Source organism: Mauremys reevesii, linkage group 3 (genome assembly GCF_016161935.1).
Source record: "Mauremys reevesii isolate NIE-2019 linkage group 3, ASM1616193v1, whole genome shotgun sequence".
In the NCBI taxonomy this organism is placed as follows: Eukaryota; Metazoa; Chordata; order Testudines; family Geoemydidae; genus Mauremys; species Mauremys reevesii.
In genome coordinates, this window is record NC_052625.1 from 106641483 (window position 1) to 106661046 (window position 19564).

General features: G+C 43.0%; 1 protein-coding gene across 9 annotated transcripts in view; it reads right to left on the bottom strand.

The window, feature by feature from the left end:
- The window catches only part of ARFGEF3 (ARFGEF family member 3), a 118324-nt gene that overhangs the window by 63272 nt on the left and 35488 nt on the right, over window positions 1-19564 (bottom strand). For 5 of the 9 annotated variants that reach the window (XR_005596986.1, XM_039532490.1, XM_039532492.1 and 2 more), the window contains exons 5-6: window positions 3756-3824; window positions 591-722 (exon numbers count right to left, since the gene is read on the bottom strand). The exons of 1 other annotated variant lie outside the window; for it this stretch is intronic. Coding sequence is in view for 7 of the 8 variants with exons in the window: in XM_039532490.1 (XP_039388424.1) it covers window positions 591-722; window positions 3756-3824 (201 nt within the window). In the remaining variant the exon portion in view is untranslated. The remainder of the gene's footprint in view (window positions 1-590; window positions 723-3755; window positions 3825-19564) is intronic. 3 more of the 9 variants (XM_039532493.1, XM_039532495.1, XM_039532494.1) reach the window with 1 other exon arrangement.

Sequence of the window (19564 nt, forward strand, 5' to 3'; positions counted from 1 at the left end):
AACAAATACAGAATTCCTACACTGAACAGTGTACATTCTAATCCTGCAGTCAGACCTATATGAACAGACCCTGGAACTGTGCATCACCTCATTGGCTTCAATGAGGAGCAGGGATCTGCCACCACAGATCCATTACAGGACTGGGGCCAAAGGAAATACATACGAAATGCCTCAGTTTACGGATAGCGTAATGCTCTATCTTGCTGAGCCAGTGTGATTTTCTGTTTATGCTTCTCCGACAGCACAAGAAATTCCTTACTCTTCTGCCATTTTCAAAAGGAGACTTGGAACAGAGGTTGCCATCGTATACCACACAAGAATTCCAGTGGGCAAGGAATACAAAATCCTATCAGACCTTGCTGAGGCCGAATCATTCATAGGAACTGTGTGTGCTGCAAGGGTTTGAATAGTAATATTCTTATCTAATTCAACTTACTTAAAGAACTGTGGAAAGACTGAATTTAAAGGCGGGCTGACTTTCTGGAAAGAGCAGGATCGATCTCCCCTTTTTTCTTTCCCCCGCCCCTTGTGTGTTAACGTGCAGCACTGTTGCTCAGCTGAGCTCCAGTCTCGCAAGCCAAGCATGATACCTTGTGAAATGTCATTGGTGGGGATGCACCAGTAAAAATGCGAGAGCACAGGGCACTGAAGAGGTGTGCAATGGACACTTTGATCATTTCATGCATTTGGGGGCTTCCAGCTTTGTGACATGCAAAACACAGCTAAGAAAGCAAAACACAAAGGATTAGACAAAGCAATACAATGGATTAAACAAAACAATCTCCAAAAACAAAGGTGGGGATAGATAAAAGAAGATAAACAAGTCACAAAGCATGAAATAACTTTTCATGCAGGGGCCTGACCAACATTAAAGGTATTGTATGTAGTTAGGAATGTCTATAGCTAGGCAGACTGTAGGTTCAACACTAGTAATATTTAAGCCATTTATACAACTCTCTTCATGGTCAGAGTACTTCACAAATATTATCTCCTTACCCTTCACAGAACTCTAATCTGGGGGCCATAATGCTCATTGAAGATGGGGAAACTGAGGCTGAGGTTAAGGCCAAAATGCTCAGATGTATCCACTAATGTGGGGTACCTCCATTATGGACTGATCAGGTGGTGCAAAGTGGCCAGCTTGTAGCTGTAACTTGCCAGAAGATAATTCCCATTGGAGGGGAACCCCCTCTGGCAAGAGAGGAGCAGAGACAGAAGAGCTTACTCTAGCACCATGTCCACCCTACTATGGGACACATCAGGGAAGGGAGGAAGAACAGGCACATGGCAGAAAAGAACTATGCCAATTCTCCACTGTAATAAGTTGAGCAGCTGATGCTGGGGGCAGGCCAGTGCTGAATCACCCCACTGGCTACCACCCCAGCACTGGGAAGAGTTCAGATGCAGGGGAGAACTGAATCCTCGGGTTTCAAATGTTAAAGCCTTTGTAATATCTATGGGCCAGAATCACAAAGCCAAAGGTGCCTATAGGTGCTTTTATGTATAGGTACACTAGCAAACACTCCTAATGTAGTCAGAGCCGATACTGGTTTTTGCTGGGATAGCTGATACTGATTCCCTGAACAAACTGCGCTAACCCAGCAAAAGAAAGTTTTTTTGTCCAATGTAGTTTCATCTACACTCAGCTTTTGCTGATAAAATAAAAAAATCATACTCCTAATTGACTTTACTATGCCGGCAAAGTTTTAAAGGTAGACATGGCCTTTTAAGAGTGAGCATATGGCAGAGCCACTAACCAATGGCAGGATCCAATACTTAACATGAAACAAAGCTGGCGTTTATCAGGGTGTTTTAAAGAGAAAAACAGGCATGTGTCATTTGCATATCGTTATCTGAAAATGCACAGCAGAAATAGAAAATATGAATTCAGATAATGCTCACAGTCTTGGGGATGTCCCCAGGGAACAAAGAACATGAAGCACTGACAACTGATTTCCACTACCTGAAGTAGCAGCTCAAAGGTTGAAATACTGGAGCTGTTAAACCCTTTTTCCAATGTGTATTGCATCTTACTGTATCTCTCAATCTACAGTTCACGGATACATTGGGCTAGATTCACCTTCAATTTTCACCAGCTTCTGCCCGCCACAGTGGAAGAAAGTCTACCAAAGAGAGGCTGCAGCTGAGTAATGGAGCCATAAGTTTGCCTCTGTATGAGGGATTGGGGCAACGGGTGTTTAGCATGGCCTGAGAAAGGGGGTTGCCTGGGCAGGATGGAGGTAGGTGCTGCTGATCCAGTACATCTTTGCTACAGCCTCAAGTAGTGAGGCTTCTACAGAGCCCCCATGAAAACAGAAGTTACTCTTCATGAGTTTGGATTTCCTAACATTGTTCAAGGGGCTGAAACCATGAGTTACACAGGTCATCCCAAATTAGTACTATCATGTATTCTGCACATGGCACGTTTTTAGGACTGTCTTAGAGAGTTTTAACATTTTGTATGGAGACTATTTTTGTATCCGTCTGCCTGCAAAGTCAATTAGCGACATTTTAGCAGTTAAGTTACCATGGTAAGACAGCTAGTTTTCTTAGTTACCATGCTTTTTCCCCCTAGGTAGCAACAGGGTGATGCAGGATCAGTTTCATCCCCAGATTTATAAAATGCTACCACTGCCAGGTAAAGCTAGGCACTTCCATCAGGTTTTCTTTTCTTCGTGCACCAAGGAAAAACTGACATTGATTCGCAATTGTTAGTCATTTTCTTTCTCTGCTCACTAATTTCACTTGTAACTTCCCAAGCTGTCTTTTAAATAACAGCAGAACACAGACTGATATCTCCATCTCTAATTTTCAATGCAGAAATAAATAAATAAATAAATAATATTATTATTCCCCCCCTACTGAAAAGAACAGCTAATAAGTGTTATAAAAGCAGAGGGGTGTTATGTCATGGGGTTTACAAGGATTTTCATACAAACCTTTTCATTGCTGTATTGAACATTGATGTTAAGTGTGTATACATTCCCCTCAACCCTAAGCAGTGTAATTCAATATAATTGTATATTATATACACAACAGGGCCTGCCATGCATTAGGACTGAGTATTTCTATGCATATCTTCCTTCCTGGCTATATGGGAGGCTCACTGCTTGAAACTCACTGTGCAGCTAAATAGAGCACTTGTCTGAAAATGCTCACTTATAAACAGATCTGCTGTTGGCAGGTGCATTTTCCAGCTGCCAAAGCCCTTTTTACAATTTAATCCAGACAAATGTAATGAGGACAAAGGAAGACTTATTAATGCCAGTGGGACAACGTAATAAATCTAGGGATGTAATAATTCCTTTTTTTGGACGCATCAGGAATAAGGGACACACTAACAATGCATATTATAGGTCAATCTCATCTTTGATGTAACTGTATTAACTTTGGTGGAGTTTCACCAGGGATGAATTTGGCTCCACATGTTGTTGTAAAATTGAAGGAGAAAATGTTATTACTGTTAAAGGCAAAGCAAAACATGCAAAGTTTTAAACACAGACAATACTGTAATACACAGCAGCCACTAAGAAGAATTTCCATGAGCAGAAAGTACATCTTCCAATGCATTTCTACAGCTGTCAGCACTGTGGTTGCTAATCACATTGACTAATAAATGGTAACAAGGGTAATATCAATCATTAAGAATTGTTTTGATGAAATCAATCCCAGTCTATGTATAGAAAGCACATTCTAGTTAGTGGCAATAGGTCAAGAAAAACAAGCAATATTAGTGGGGGATGGAGGGCACTCACCTCAGCAATCTTTAGCACTGAACTTCCATTCAGGTCAAATGTGGAGGTGTACGTGATACAGAGCAAAACCTTGAACACAGAGGAGGGGGGGAGAAGCACAAGAGCTTTAGTTTCATCCACCATTTCTAGTTTGTGGTTGAGTTTTTATATTGTCTATTGTGTTCCCTAATAACTTTTTCTTCATCATACCCTTTTAGACACAACTCCTTCCATTTTCCACAGCAGCAATTACTAGGGTTGGGGTTGGCAATGAAGTTGCTGACTGGTTCCCGCTTGGAAAATTGTGACTGTTGACCCAAAAAGGAAAGAGTCACCGCAACCACAGATGTTATGTTGCTCTATATGAACATGTCTTTCAAAGAAGGATGGTCCAGTGGTTTGGATATTAGCCTGGGACTTGAGAAAGCCAGGTTCAATTCCCTGGCCTGCCACTGATTTCCTGTATCACCTTGGGAAAATCACTTAGGCCTTGGCTACACTTGCAAATTTGCAGGGCTGCAGCAGGGTGTGAAAACAAGTTTCCTAAGCTTTCACTTGCTGTACGTTATTCCCCACAGGGAGGTGGAGTACGGACAGCGCTGGGAGAGCTCTCTCCCAGCGCTGGCGCTTTGACTACACTTAGCGCTTCAAAGCGCTGCCGCGGCAGCGCTTTGAAGTGCAAGTGTAGCCATAGCCTTAGTCTCTCTGTGACTTAGTAACCTACCTAACAGGGATGGAGTCAGGATAAACATATTAAAGATCGTAAAGCACTCAGATACTATGGGAAGTGAGAAGCCATGCAAATAAACATGAAAGAACGTAGTGAGCAATTTAGAAACTAGTACTTGCATTGGCATCGATTTAAAAAATGATTTACAATTAGTAACTTTAATTAATCCACAAAAGATCCCTGCCAAGAAGGAAAATAGAAAAGGGAGGGTCTTGAAAGGACTGGGGAGGCTTAAAGGGATCCCCTTTGTCTGACAATATTTTCATCTTATTATTTGTACTACACTCATATCTAGAGGATCAAAATCCCACTGTCTAGGCACTGCACCAACACCTAGAAAGAACCCTTCTTCTAACCAGCCTAAATTTTCTCATGATTATTTGTTCCTGTGCCAACATTGTCCTTTAGCTTAAATAGCTCTTCAACAACCTGGTGGACTCCAAATCTGGGAAAAAGACTCCTCCATGCAGCTCACTTGCACCTGACACAAAAATAATCCATTACTGGAGGTAAGTGCAGGGAATTTAAGCTTTGGTACTAAGGATCCTTTGATCATCATCTGTCAGCTCTTACAGGTGCAGAGGAAAAACCCATCTGTAGAAAAATGTGTCATTTTCCTCTGAGCATACAAATGCATGTATCCTCCTAAGCTTTCACTTGCCTGTCAGCCTGAAAAATGCTTGTGTTCTTTGCACTCAAACACAGTGGATCTTTAAAAATGATATGGGATATAACTCTAAACAACACCAGAGCACAGAAATGGACACGTTTGATTTCATGCATTTATAATTTTCCCTACCAGCGAGATACCCCAATTTTAAGAAACATCTGCAAACAAGTCAGGAAGATCCAGAGGCTGAACCTTGTTAGCCAATACATATATGTTAGGTGTAATATATACCATATTGATTGATACTATGTGCATGGCAGTAATATGATATACATTATACATATGTGTTGGGAAATTATGCTAATTTAACAGATTATGCTCTTCCCACAATTCAATTAATCCGTATCAAATATCCCACAATACTTTGCAAAGCTGACGTTAGCTTTAGCATTAGAAAATAGGAAACTTGTCAAAGCAAAGATGCATGAATACTTTGTATCAAGCACAGTTAGGGAGTACTTTCATGGCTCATCAACACTTGAAATGTAGTATTCAAAACAAGACATAAGAAAGTATAGGGACCTATCTTCACGGACCAGTACCTGGAATACCAGTATCCAAAATGAAGACAAGGAAGGTACAGAACAACAAATTAAGGAATTGGTACGAACAGGTGGGTTGAGGATTGTATGGGGGAGACAAATCCGTGCTATCAGAACTCCGTTCCAAAAGACAGAATGCCAAAACATTTGAAAAAATCTCCAAGGCCATGATGGACAGAGGCCACAACAGGGACTCAACACAGTGCAACGTGAAACTTAAGGAGCTGAGACAAGCATACCAGAAAACCAAAGAATCAAAGGGACGCTCTGGGACAGAGACGCAGATATGCTGCTTCTACGCTGAGCTGCATGCAATTCTAAGGGGGGCTGCCACCACTACCCCATCCCTGTTCGTGGACTCCAATGATGGGGTACTCTCAGTCACCATGCCTGAGGATTTTGAGAATGGGGAAGATGAGGAGGACAATGACGACAAGGTTGAGGATAGCACACAGCACACCGTTCTCCCCAACAGCCAGGACCTTTTTCTCAGCCTGACGGAATTACCCTCCCAAGGCGGTATCCCAGACAATGAAGCCATGGAAGGGACCTCTGGTGAGTGTACCTTTGTAAATATAAACGATGGTTTAAAAGCAAGCATTTTTTAATGATTAATTTGCCCTGAGGACTTGGGATGCATTCGCGGCTAGTACAGCTACTGGAAAAGTCTGTTAACGTGTCTGGGGATGGAGCGGAAATCCTCCAGGGACATCTCCATGAAGCTCTCCTGGAGGTACTCCCAAAGCCTTTGCAGAAGGTTTCTGGGGAGAGCAACCTTATTCCGTCCTCCATGGTAGGACACTTGACCACGACATGCTAATAGCAAGTAATCTGATATCATTGCATGACAAAGTCTGGCAGCATACGGTCCCGGTGTTTGCTGGCATTCAAGCAACATCCATTCTTTATCTCCCTGTGTTATCCTCAGGAGAGTGATATCGTTCATGGTAACCTGGTTGAAATACGGGAATTTAATTAAGGGGACATTCATAGGTGTCCGTTCCTACTGGGCTGTTTGCCTGTGGCTGAAAAAAAATCCTCCCCACAGTTAGCCAAACGGTGGGGAAAAGGAGGGGGGGCACTGGGGCTGAGCTGTTTGCGTTTGGCTAGCAGGGATCTTTCCTGATAGCAGCCACGCAGTGTGGTTGGGGGAGGGTTAAAGTGATCATCCTAGAGAAAAGGATGGGGGGTGTTAGTTTGGTTTCTGCTGCTGCACATTAACACGAAAACCTAAATGGACAACTCAACGGGCTTTGCTTGATATGGGAAAGGAGGGCGCTGCTGTTATGAAGGTTGCAGAAGCTGAAAGACTATGGCTTACCATGGCCGCCTGCAAGCCAAATTTTGTTGCCCAGGGTGTTTGATGTCTAAGCACCAAAGCTGCAGGCACTCAATATAAGATGCAAAAAATGACCTTGTACCGAAATCACATGTGCTATGTAATGTGAATAGTGTTGTTCACCGTGAAAGAGTATAGCCATTGTTTTGTAAAATGTATCTTGTTAAATACATCTCTCCCTTTTTTTCCTCCCACAGCTGCAAATGTTTCAAGCCTCCCTCCTCCATCCCAAAGACTATCTCAGATAAGGCGGCGAAAAAAATGCATGCGCGATGAAATGTTCTCTGAGCTCATGCAGGCGTCCCGCACTGAAAGAGCTCAGCAGAAAGGGTGGAGGGACACAATAGCACAGGACAGGAAAGCGGCCAGTGAATGTGAGGAGAGGTGGCGGCAGGAAGATCAGAGGAGGCAGGATGCAACACTGGGGCTACTGCAGGAACAAACGGACATAATGCGGCATCTGGTGGGGGTTCAGGAACGTCAGCTGGAGAGACTGCCGCTGCAGCCCCTGTTTAACTGCCCTCCCTCCTCCCCATGTTCCATAGCCACCCAGACACCCAAGAACGCGGGGCGAGGCGGGGCAGGGGAGGCTCCGGGCACCCAACCACTCCACCCCAATGGACAGAAGGCTGTCATTCAACAAGTTTTGAAGTGGCCTTTTCCTTCCTTCCTCCCCTCCTCCCACACCCCACCCGGGCTACCTTGTGAGTTATCTCCCTATTTTTATAATCAATTAATAATGAATACATGGTTTTTAAACGATAGTGACTTTATTTCCGAGATGTGATCGAAGAGGGGAGGGCAGTTGGCTTACAGGGAATTAGAGTCAACCAAGGGGGCGGGTTTTCATCAAGGAGTAACAAATAGAACTGTCACACGGTACCCTGGCCAGTCATGAAACTGGTTTTCAATGCTTCTCTGATGTGTCTTGCAATTTTGCTTTTGCTGAGGTCTGAGCAAGTCAGTAAACTGTGCCAGCGACCCTTCAAATGTCCAAATGCACATTCTACCACCATTCTGCACTTGCTCAGCCTATAGTTGAACAAGTCCTGACTACTGTCCAGGGTGCCTGTGTACGGCTTCATGAGCCAGGGCATTACAGGGTAGACTGGGTCTCCAAGGATAACTATAGGCATTTCAACATCCCCAACAGTTATTTTCTGGTCTAGGAAGTAAATCCCTTCTTGCAGCCATTTAAACAGATCAGAATTCCTGAAGATGCGAGTGTCATGAACCTTTCCCAGCCATCCCACGTTGATGTTGATGAAATGTCCCTTGTGATGTACCAGTGCTTGCAGCACCATTGAAAAGTACCCCTTGCAATTTATGTACTCACTGCCTTGGTGGTCTGGTCCCAAGATAGGGGTATGGGTTCCATCTATTGCCCCACCACAGTCAGGGAATCCCATTGCAGCAAAGCCATCCACTTTGACCTGCACATTTCCCAGAGTCACTACTCTTGATAGCAGCAGCTCTTTGATTGCCTTGGCTACTTGGATCACAGCAGCCCCCACAGTAGATTTGCCCACTCCAAATTGATTCCTAACTGACGAACTGTGAGGGCTGCTCTCATCTTGGTATTCTTGCGGTTCAGGGCAGGGAAAGCAAGTCTCAAAGTTCCATGAAAGTGCCCAATCATCCCAGACCTACAACACTATGCGGTCCCACCAGTCTGTGCTTGTTTCCCGGGCCCAGAATCAGCCTCATTAACACCATGATTTCCACATTGCCAGGGCCCGCACTTTGAGAGAAGTCTCTGTCCATGTCCTCATCACTACACTGCCGTCGCCTCCTTGCCTGGTTTTTTCAGCTTCTGGTTCTGCATAAACTGCACGATAATGTGCGAGGTGTTTACAATGCTCCTAACTGCTGTGGTGAGCTGAACGGCCTCCATGCTTACTGTGCTATGGCGTCTGCTCGGGCAATCCAGGGAAAACGGTGTGAAATGATTGTCTGCCGTTGCTTTCACGGAGGGAGGATTCACTGACTACATTTACCCATAACCACCCGTGACAAATGTTTGGCCCCATCAGGCATTGGGAGCTCAACCCAGAATTCCAATGGGCAGCGGGGACTGCAGGAACTGTGAGATAGCTACTCACAGTGCACCACTCAGAATGTCAACACTTGCCATGGTACTATGGACGCACACCGCAGAATTAATGTGCTTAGTGTGGACACATGCACTCGACTTTATACAATCTGTTCCCAAAAATCAACTTCTGTAAAATTGGAGTAATTTCGTAGTGTAGACGCACTCTTAGAGACTAAATATTTGAGCATAAGCTTTCGTGGACTACAGCCCACTTTATCGGATGCATAGAATGGAACATATAGTAAGGAGATATATATACACATATAGAGAACATGAAAAGGTGGGAGTTACCCTACCAACTCTAAGAGGCTAATTAATTAAGATGAGCAATTATCAGTAGGAGAAAAAAAATTTTGTAGTGATAATCAAGATGGCCCATTTCAGACAGTTTGACAAGAAGGTGTGAGGATACTTAACCTGGGGAAATAGATTCAATGTGTGTAATGGCTCAGCCATTGCCAGCCTCTATTCAAACCTAAATTGATGGTATCCAGTTTGCATATTAATTCAAGTTCAGCAGTTTCTTGTTGGAGTCTGTTTTTGAAGCTTTTCTGTTGCAAGATGGCCACCTTTAAGTCTGTTACTGAGTGACCACAAAGGTTGAAGTGCTCTCCTACTGGTTTTTGAATGTTATGATTCCTGATGTCAGATTTGTGTCCATTTATTCTTTTGCGTAGAGACTGTCTGGTTTGGTCAATGTACATGGCACATGATGGCGCATATATCACATTTGGTAGATGTGCAGGTGAATGAGCCCCTGATGACGTGGCTGATGTGATTAGGTCCTATGATGGTGTCACTTGAATAGATATGTGGACAGAGTTGGCATCGGGCTTTGTTACAAGGATAGGTTCCTGGGTTATTGTTTTTGTTCTGTGGTGTGTGGTTGCTGGTGAGTATTTGCTTCAGGTTGGGGGGCTATCTGTAAGCGAGGACTGGGAGAGTGAGGGATCATCTTTCAGGATAGGTTGTAGATCTTTGATGATGCACTGGAGAGGTTTTAGTTGGGGGCTGAAGGTGACGGCTAGTGGTGTTTTATTTTCTTTGGGGCTTGGTCAATTGTTTTTTCACTTCAGCAAGTGGGTACTGTAGTTTTAAGAATGCTTGATAGAGATCTTGTAGGTGCTTGTCTCTGTCTGAGGGATTGGAGCAAGTGTGGTTGTATCTTAGAGCTTGGCTGTAGACAATGGATTATGTGGTGTGTTCTGGATGGAAGCTGGAGGCATGTAGGCAAGTACAGCGGTCAGTAGGTTTCCGGTATAGGAAAAGAGAGGAGAAAATGGTACTCCTTAACACTTCCACAAAACAAATAATAAAAAATATTGTAAAAAAGAAAGTAACACTCAGAAGAGTTCAGATACTCCACCCAGATATACCCATTTCATTGATGGGTGAATTCTGCACATGATTTGGTATGCCATAAACATATTCCATAACTGTTCATTACTGGAGTCACAGCACCATTCACTTGAAGCCTCTTGTACTGCTTATAGCCCGAGACAGGATGAACTGCCAGATGGATCACTGGTCTGATCTAGCAATTCCTGTGTTCCTCTCTCATACAGATGTAATATTTCACAGGCCACAGGTCTCCAAAAGGTGTGCAGGTGCATCTTAAACACCCACATCTGAATATCTGGTCCACAATTTGCAAAGTGCTATTATACTCTAGAATAGAAAGCCTTACGTCAATGTAAGGTACAGTTTTTTCCCTGGCACTAATGACACACTGCATCCCTTGTGTGCTGTGTGTGACTTCTCGCTCTTTTATGGCAGCTCAGTCAAATATAGCTTGAAAAAGATTTTGTGCTTTGTAGAACATTTAATTGTAACAGCATTCTGTGAAACACAAAGGAATATATCCCATAACCAGGTATTCTTATGAGGCTCTGCTTACTGAAATGATGATTCCTATTTTTTTGCCCTCATTCAATTCTCACTCAATATCCTGCCCTTAAATGTCTGCAATTTGAGCAGGTAGGAAATGTGTCTAGTCTTTCCTGTCAGAGATGCCAGTGAAACTCAAATAGTTGGCAGCTGACTCAGTTTCTGGTATAGGGGTCAGACACAGAAAACAACAAATGTGATCAGCTGGTTGCTGATGAAGAAGTGACAATGAAAACATATTTTGAAACAACAGGGAATTCAAGCAAAAGTAGATTTGACTGCTAATAATTTGTAGGGTTAGATTTACAACAGAGGGGGGAAGCCACTCTTACACAGGCTGTGGGCTCTACTGTCTTCTAAGGCCTTGTCTACTGACAAAAACAGTATAGTTAAGGTTGTCCCTCCCCTCCCCGCCTTCCAGTGTGGATGCAATGATACCAGTTTAGAAGCGCTTACTGGTAAAACTATTTTGATTATAAAAAAAAAAAAAATCACACCAAACAAGTTCTATTATTTTGTAAAGGTTCAAAGGTTCACATGTGATTTCTAGCAATGGGTGAACCATAATGAAAACTGTTCATTTTAATTATTGGTGGAGCTCTGCCCGTCATGGAACAAGAAATACTGTCTGTCTTTCTCCCCAGAGCCCAGAATACAAATGGTATTAGAAGGCAATATCAAACTGCATGCACAGATGGGCTTTCACAATGGGCAAAGGGAAAAAATAATTGCTTTTTGTAATACACTGAAAGTCACTTTTCACAGAAGGACTTTACTGTATAAAAAGAGGGTCACTTTAATTGGGATCGCAATTTCTACCCGGCAGTGCACTGCAGTCAGACAATGAGTGGGAGAAAGTAAGTACTACCCCCATTTTACAGATGGGGAAAGTGGGTGAGAGGATAAAAATTTCAAAGTTCACTTAAGTCCAATGAGACGTAGGTGCTTTTTAAAAGGTTACCCAGGAGATCAAGTGACTTGCCCAAGGTCCACAGGAATGTCTGTGACAGAGCTGGGAAGTTAGACCAGATCTTCTGAGTCCCAGTCCAGCGCCATATCCACAAAACCAATAGGGTCCTCCAGTATTAAATTTAATTATTATTTTTTGGGGTGGAGGGAAAAGAGAGGGTATGGAAACTGGTTTTCTGTAGTGCTAGGATCTGAATACCTGTTAATGAGTATGGACCTTTCTGCAAAGAAACGCAACCAGGAAACATCTTGATAGGATAGAATATCTATTAGTCTGATCATACAGGTTTCTCTGGCCTTGTAAGGAAAACAGCAGCAAAAAAAATGAAGTGCCTTAATGACGCTACACGGATTATCAATCCTGTATCATTGTATACAGCATGGCAGCGTCTAATTCTGGGGAGGATGAAGACAGTGGTTCCCCATGAATCAGCAGTGCTGTGAAAGGCTTGGCTATCAGTAGGAACTGGTGTTCTGGATTATGAATGCACCACCGTTTCAGACAAAGACTCGTATCAGGTGTGGAATAATCTCACAAATTGCAAGTGATGACATGCTGAATGTTCCCAGAAGAACATGCTCACTAATTCACTGGACTAAAAACTACCACAGAAAACTGTGAAACCTCTGCTTATGTAGCACAGGGGTAGGAGGGAAGGAAATGATTTAGGGCAGTGACTCTCAAATTTTTGTACTGGTGACCACTTCACATAGCAAGCCTCTCAGTGCGACCCCCCCCTTATAAATTAAAAACACTTTTTAATATATTTAACACCATTATAAATGCTGGAGGCAAAGCAGGGTTTTGGGTGGAGGTTGACAGCTCATGACCCCCCATGTAATAACCTCGCGACCCCCTGAAGGGTCCCAAACCCCAGTTTGAGAACCCCTGATTTAGGGCAATCACTAATAGATATTTTACACATTTTAATGGCTCTGGCAGTGGCTTTTGTCTTCAAAAATTACAATACTGCCTATGTACCACTCCACTTGGCATAAGTTATGGAAGCTCTTGGGCTGCTCTAAATTAAACCAGGGGTTGGTTCAGCCCCCAATCAGATTGAAGATTAGAGCAGAAAGATGGATTAGAGCTACCTTTCCCTTTCCACGCTTGGCCCTGCACCATGCATAGCTCAGCCAGACATGAGCATATAGCCCAGTACATAATCATGCAACAAAAAATCGTATTGCAATGCATAGGTGCACAGGGCAGAGTTAAGACTGCACAAATAATGTCACTAGTCATTTCCTGACTTCTGAATGCTTCATTTAAAAACATTATGGGTCGGTTATATTCTAGCCCTATACAGTCTCACAGGGGAGTAAGGAGGTATAAGACTTCCCTTCTCTCATTCTTGTGTGGATTGACAGTCGAAACTTGAAGAGGAGGGCAAGCTACACTGGGCTGGAGGGGGTCAGGGAATGGGTGGGCGGGGAATGGTTAGAACTTTGATGCTACCCCTTAAACACAGTGGTCAGTGGAGCTAAGCTGGTGCATGGTAATGAGCTGCAGTTACTTTCCACACAGCTGTAACTCACACACCTCCTGGTTGTGGTGCTCTGTCCCTGTCTAGTGGCACCGAGACCACATAGAGATTAATGAGCACCACACCTACAAGGTGTGTGGGTTACATAGCAATATGGGAAATAGGGAATGAATTGTGGCTTTCAGACAGTATGTCTATACTGCAAAAAAGACTTGTTGGAGCCAGTCTCGGAGCCTGGGTCTGCAGACTCAAGCTTGCACTACAGGGATACATGTTTCCACTTGGGTGGAGGAGGGAGGGGTGGATCTCAGACTCCGGACTCCAGCCTGAGTAGGAAGGTCTATATTGCTATTTTTAGCCCAGTAGCATTAGCCCTGTGAGCCTGAGCCCTGGCTCACTACTCACTAGGGACGCGATTCAGCTACGCGTGAATAGTGGCTGAATAAGCTGAATCTAGTTCGACTACTTACCGATCCCAGGCGCGCGCGAGCGACTCTCGCGGCTCTCAAGCAACTCCGGACTCCTCTCTCCTGCGCGGTGGACCGGAGTTTCGAACTAGCGCTTCGGGAACGATCTATCGGCGTCTAGATCAGCGCGCGAGTCGAACTCCGATCAGTCGAACTCGCCGCGTCGACCGTCCCGGTAAGTGTAAATGTACCCTCTGTCTGTAGAGCCAGGCTCTGAGTCTCACTGCTGCGAAGGCTTTTTTGCAGTGTGTAGACAGCCTGAGTTATACTTCCTTCCCTGGGCTGATGCAGTTCAGCGCAGTCCCTCACGCGGGACTAGAGGTAAAGTCTCAATCTCACCCTCAATGTTCTTTTGATGTAATTTGTTTTGCATGCGGTATGTATTAAATGGGGAAAAAATAATGTGATGTTAAGACTATACATTTCAAACACAAGTGTAAGGATATGAAAGTGCTGACGTTCTCATTGTAATATTAACATGCCAACATTGCACATAATGGTCAAATGCTGTTCCCTGCCACACCAGTGCAACCCCACTGGGTTTTAGTCAGCGTAAGGCAAGAGAGACCAGGGAGCAGTATAATAGGGATGGGAGGTACAGTCCTGTAGCTACAGCTTCCATCTGTTATAGCTGATCAGTGGCCTCGTCTCAGGTGTTCGCAACACTGAACAGAGTGAGCGTTTCAGGTCGCAAGCTTGGGGAACAAGGCCATTCTTCTCTGCAAATGCTTCATAAAAGCACTGACGGACCTACATTTGCATTTAACCTTGCATTAAAAATGCCATGCTGGGTCAGCAGTGAATTCATTCTGGAGTAGCAGCAACACTCACTCTTTGTACCTAACTTCTGGAGATTCTGAGCCAATAACATGAAATGCTCATTTTGCTCATTTGTAGTTTTGCTGGTTCGAGAAGTTTCATAGGGGATAGAAAATGCATCAGAGAGAAGTAACCCAGGGGGCAGTAATTTAATTGGATCCATACCCCAAATTGGGGCTGTAAAACTGATGAAGTGTGGTTTTCTTGCCAGGTGCTTCCCATTTCCTCATGGTAGGTGCTTTGGATATGGAGGGAAAAAAAATGCTTCATGTCCTTGGATTGCTATGTATTCATCTGTGGAACCGTGAGGCTCTGCACAGACAATGCCAATTGTAGCCTTTAGCGCCCTTCTGCTCTGCTCAGGCTCACAAGCTGTGAAAAAGCCATTCTAATAAGTCTGGTTTGGCCTGAAAGTTAAATCCTAGGAAAATACTGGTCTGAAATAGTCCCTCTAAGGTCCGTGCTGCTGGGATCATCACGGTGGATTGCAGGGCACTGCAGCCTGAATCCCTTCTCAGGAGAGAGAGGGATGCAGGGCCCAGCCCATGCAGAGGTGAATGCTAGGGGCCCGACTCCTAGGGAGATGTACCTTGAACAGAACACGGAAGGGGTCAAAGGTGGTTTTCCTGAAACCGTGACCAGTAGATGCAAGTTTTGTCTATAAAGCACGTCAATTTTCAGTCAGTTGGCCAGTAGACAACTTAACTGAGGGACGCAAGCGAAGGGGTCATGTGACCACACATATTACACAGGCCATCTCCCACAGTGCAAAGATTTAAAGCACACCTCTAGATAGTAAGGTGGTGAAACAGGCCACTATCTACTTCGGCTCTTTATCCATCACTGTTTTATCCACTGAACATAGTGAAATTTCACACGATTTCTCTTCCCTCTCCCACTTCCCTGATTCCACTCTCTCAAAATTAGTTCTTCTGTGAAATTTGATCAATTTTTGCGTTGGGGGGGGGGGGTTGCATTAAACACAAAAATATCACATTTTGACTTTCATGTTTCAAATCCACCTTTTGCTTGGAACAGGACTATCTTTGCTCAGAAAGGGATTTAGTTTTGCTGGAATGTATTTCATTTTATGGTGAAATGGACCCGTTTAAGTTTGTACCAAAATGTTCAAGCCTGAATTTTAAGTAGTCTCCCTTTTCATTGCAAATATTTGGCACACTTCTTCTAGTGGGAGAGGGATCATTTCTGTTACAAAAACCACCAAAGGCCCATATGAATTTTTTTTTTGCTAATATTATTTCTCACTCAAATTTAGCTGTTTTAGGGAGTAAAAATGATTGGAATAAAATCCAAGAAAGCACCAAGGTAATATATTATTTAAGAGGAAACTCAACTACAGATTGACAACAGAGATCAGCAATTGTTTCCTACTCTGTATGCTCACGAGTCTCCCCCACCAGTCTCTCTGTTTACTAAATTACCATTTTTATAGCTCCTGCAATTAATTCCTGTTTTTATGGACAGTGAAATGGCTCTTACTCCTACAATAAAACCAATCATTATATGTATAACATCTCAAAGAGGCAGCATAAGGAGTAATGCAGCTTATATACATTTTAAAACATGGCTGTTTCAATCCAACCTCCTCCTCAATTTAATTATGCTGTGCTAGGAAAGGCACAGTAGCTACAAATGCTGCTCCATTAAATGTAACCAACTGTATGTATCAGAGACACAGAAAGAGATATTTCATACACACTGACCCTTAAATACCCACAAATGTGCAAGTTCATCACAAACCTTTTCACTGTCTTACTATTTTAATGAGCTTCTTTATAATTTTTTTTTATCCACTGGGGCTTCTTCCAGGCTGAGGCACCCATTTTTCCTCGAGGGCTCACAAATTGGCCAGGGCCCTGCCTTAATCTGCCACTGGCCTGGACTAGCAGCTAGGAAACCCCAGCACCTGCCCACCTCCACCAACCTCCTCTAGCCAGTCCTGAAGGCAGCACAGAAATGAGAGTGGCAATCTTGGGACCTCCCCCACACCATGAACTCATTTTGGGTCAGGACCCCCCCAGTTAGAAGGTCTGAAATTGTGAAATTGACCAATTTAAAAATGCTCTGGCCATGAAGTTGACCAGAATGGACTGTGAATTTGATATGGCCCTAATTATGAATGCTCAATCTGATATCAGTATTTTAGAGGCAGAATGATTTGCTGTGGTCTGTCTATGCTGGCTGTACCTAAATTTATGACTGTAGAACTGTAATTTCTATTTTTGGATTTCCCTTATGCATTTAGACAAAGTGAATGCTGAAATCACAGAAAATGCTGTCTATCTTATTGCTGTAGGGTTCCCATATTAATGGGTAAGTAAAGAGGTACAGAAAAAGGTTGCCTTAAAGCAGTTTTCGCAAAGGTTCATTAAATCTCATGCATGGATTAACCAGAGCATTGTCAGTGAAAGCCAACAGAACATGAAAGATAATACAAATCAGAGAGCAGTACACCTAATCCACCAACAAATGTGAGTTTGTAGTTGCTGGAAATAAACTAATCTTTACTAAAAACAACGAGTCACTATGGACAACACACAAAGACAAGGATTAGCAGAGCTCTTCCTTCCTCTGACCACCCTTTTGTAAACTGTATCCTTTTTTGCAATGCTGCTTGTTTCCAAACTATGCCATACGATATACCAATCAGTGGCTGCTAGCTGCCTGAAGATACGTTTATCTGGGCTCAGAAAAGAAGATGGGGAGCCCTGCCTATTAGAGCTGCAGGAAATATTCAGAGCCTATAACCAGAACATCTTTATCACATTAACTAGGAGTGAAATAGTGACTCATAAATACTAGAAAAGGTCACCACTGACACTATCTCAGGCAAATGGCTTTCCATCAGAGATGGCCTTAATTAAGTATTTCCATCTCTTGATACTCCCATGCAGCGTCTGTCTCAGTAGTTTCAGGTTTTCCATCCCAAATTCTTTTATAGGGTCTAATCCCACATTCCTTGTGCACCCAAGCTTCTCAGTGACGTACTAGAGCTCATTAATTTAACTGAAATTACAAAGAGAGCAAACAAAAGTGGTAGTGAGAGATGAGCACATCTTAAATTGCCAATTGTTACTTTCCAAAATGATTTGCCTGCTATTTTAACACTACTGCTGTTCCTCCACAGTGTTCAGAAGTGTGTGCACCATACTTAAATATGATTTTTCCGAGCCTCTCTCCATGACTGTTAAAAAAGAGTATTATGTCTGTTTTGCATTGGGAAGACCCCTCTGATTAATTTCTTATAAAATAAAGAATTAGGCTGCAAACTAAATCAGTAGGAAGGCTGGCATTTTACAAATAGACATCACAATAATGTGGTAAGAATGAATATTGCATATGATAAAAAACTGTGCAAAAAAAATTGTCCTTGCTCTTTGGAGCTTTCTTGTCTAACACACTTTTCTTTTATGTTTAGCTTCACTTGCTTTAGAGCCAGAAGGTCATGTTCTGAGCTAAATTCCTTTTTGCTACCAGCAGACCCAGAAAAGAAAGGTGCTGGTCACCTGTAATACTATCACAAAACAGACACTAAAACTGTTCAGCAGGAGATCAGTTTCCTCCTGCACTGCTGACCTGACCATATCTGATAGTATTCTTGTCAACACTGCACATCTAGCCTGTTTCTTGCTTGCATATATATACCTGCCCCTGGAAATTTCCACTACATGCATCCGACGAAGTGGGTATTCACCCACGAAAGCTCATGCTCCAAAACGTCTGTTAGTCTATACGGTGCCACAGGCCTCTATGCTGCTCTTACATGATCTTGCGAGTAAAGTGGTCTAATTTCATAAGGAAAAAATGCTAAAACCATTTAACAAGATTTTCGAGCTCAAGACAAAAAAAAACTGTTTGTCTCTAAATTAATCAAGAGCCTTCCCAGAATCAATTCAGACTCTAGGCTAGTTCTCTGCTAACACTTTCAGTGACACAAGTACCAGCTATGTAAGGTAGTCCTATACAACCCTAAAAGCTGGATGCATGCTAGCATTTAATTCATTGAAATTAAGATGTGGCCCCAAAAGCCAACACAAGAAATTTCAATTCAACAACACCCTTATCCTCAGTGCACATGTCAAAAGCCTGAAAACCTCTGCAATGCAGAACATTAACTAACCTATTTATTACTTCATTATACAACACATCACATTTGTAATTAGCATTGGTTCAGTTTAGTAGCATACACTTAAGGATACCTAGCTCTTATATAATGCTTTGTAGATCTTAAAGTGCTTTACAAAGGAGCTAAGTAACATTATCCTCAGAGGGGAAACTGAGGCATTCCTGAAATGCCACCAACAAGTCGATGGCACAGCCAGGAAATTGAACCCCAATATTCTGAGTCCCAGTCCAGTGCTCCATCCTACAGGCCACGCTGTCACCTGAATAAAGATATATACATAGTTGATCTGATTATCGTAAAGTTGTATGAGTTGCTGAATTGGAATGGAGCATGTTCAAGAGGGTATTAGTGTTGTGATGATAGTGGACTAATGCTTGGAGACTAGTATTGTGTTGGGTACAGTTGTTGCCTTATCTCCTGATTTTGTCGCTTTTTAGTGTTTTTGTTATGAGGAAATGTGCTTGAACAACCTTACATTAAATTAACAATGTGGGAATAATAGTGAGTCTGGGCCTGAGTATTTCACAGCATAGAATGGGGTTGGAGGTAGAGAAGAAGTGTGAAATGACCCAGATGGAATAATTACTGAGATAGACCTTGTATCATGCTCACTATATCAATGCATCTTTTTCTAGGCAAAGAGCAACAATACCATATGGAGATTATCAGATTTTTATG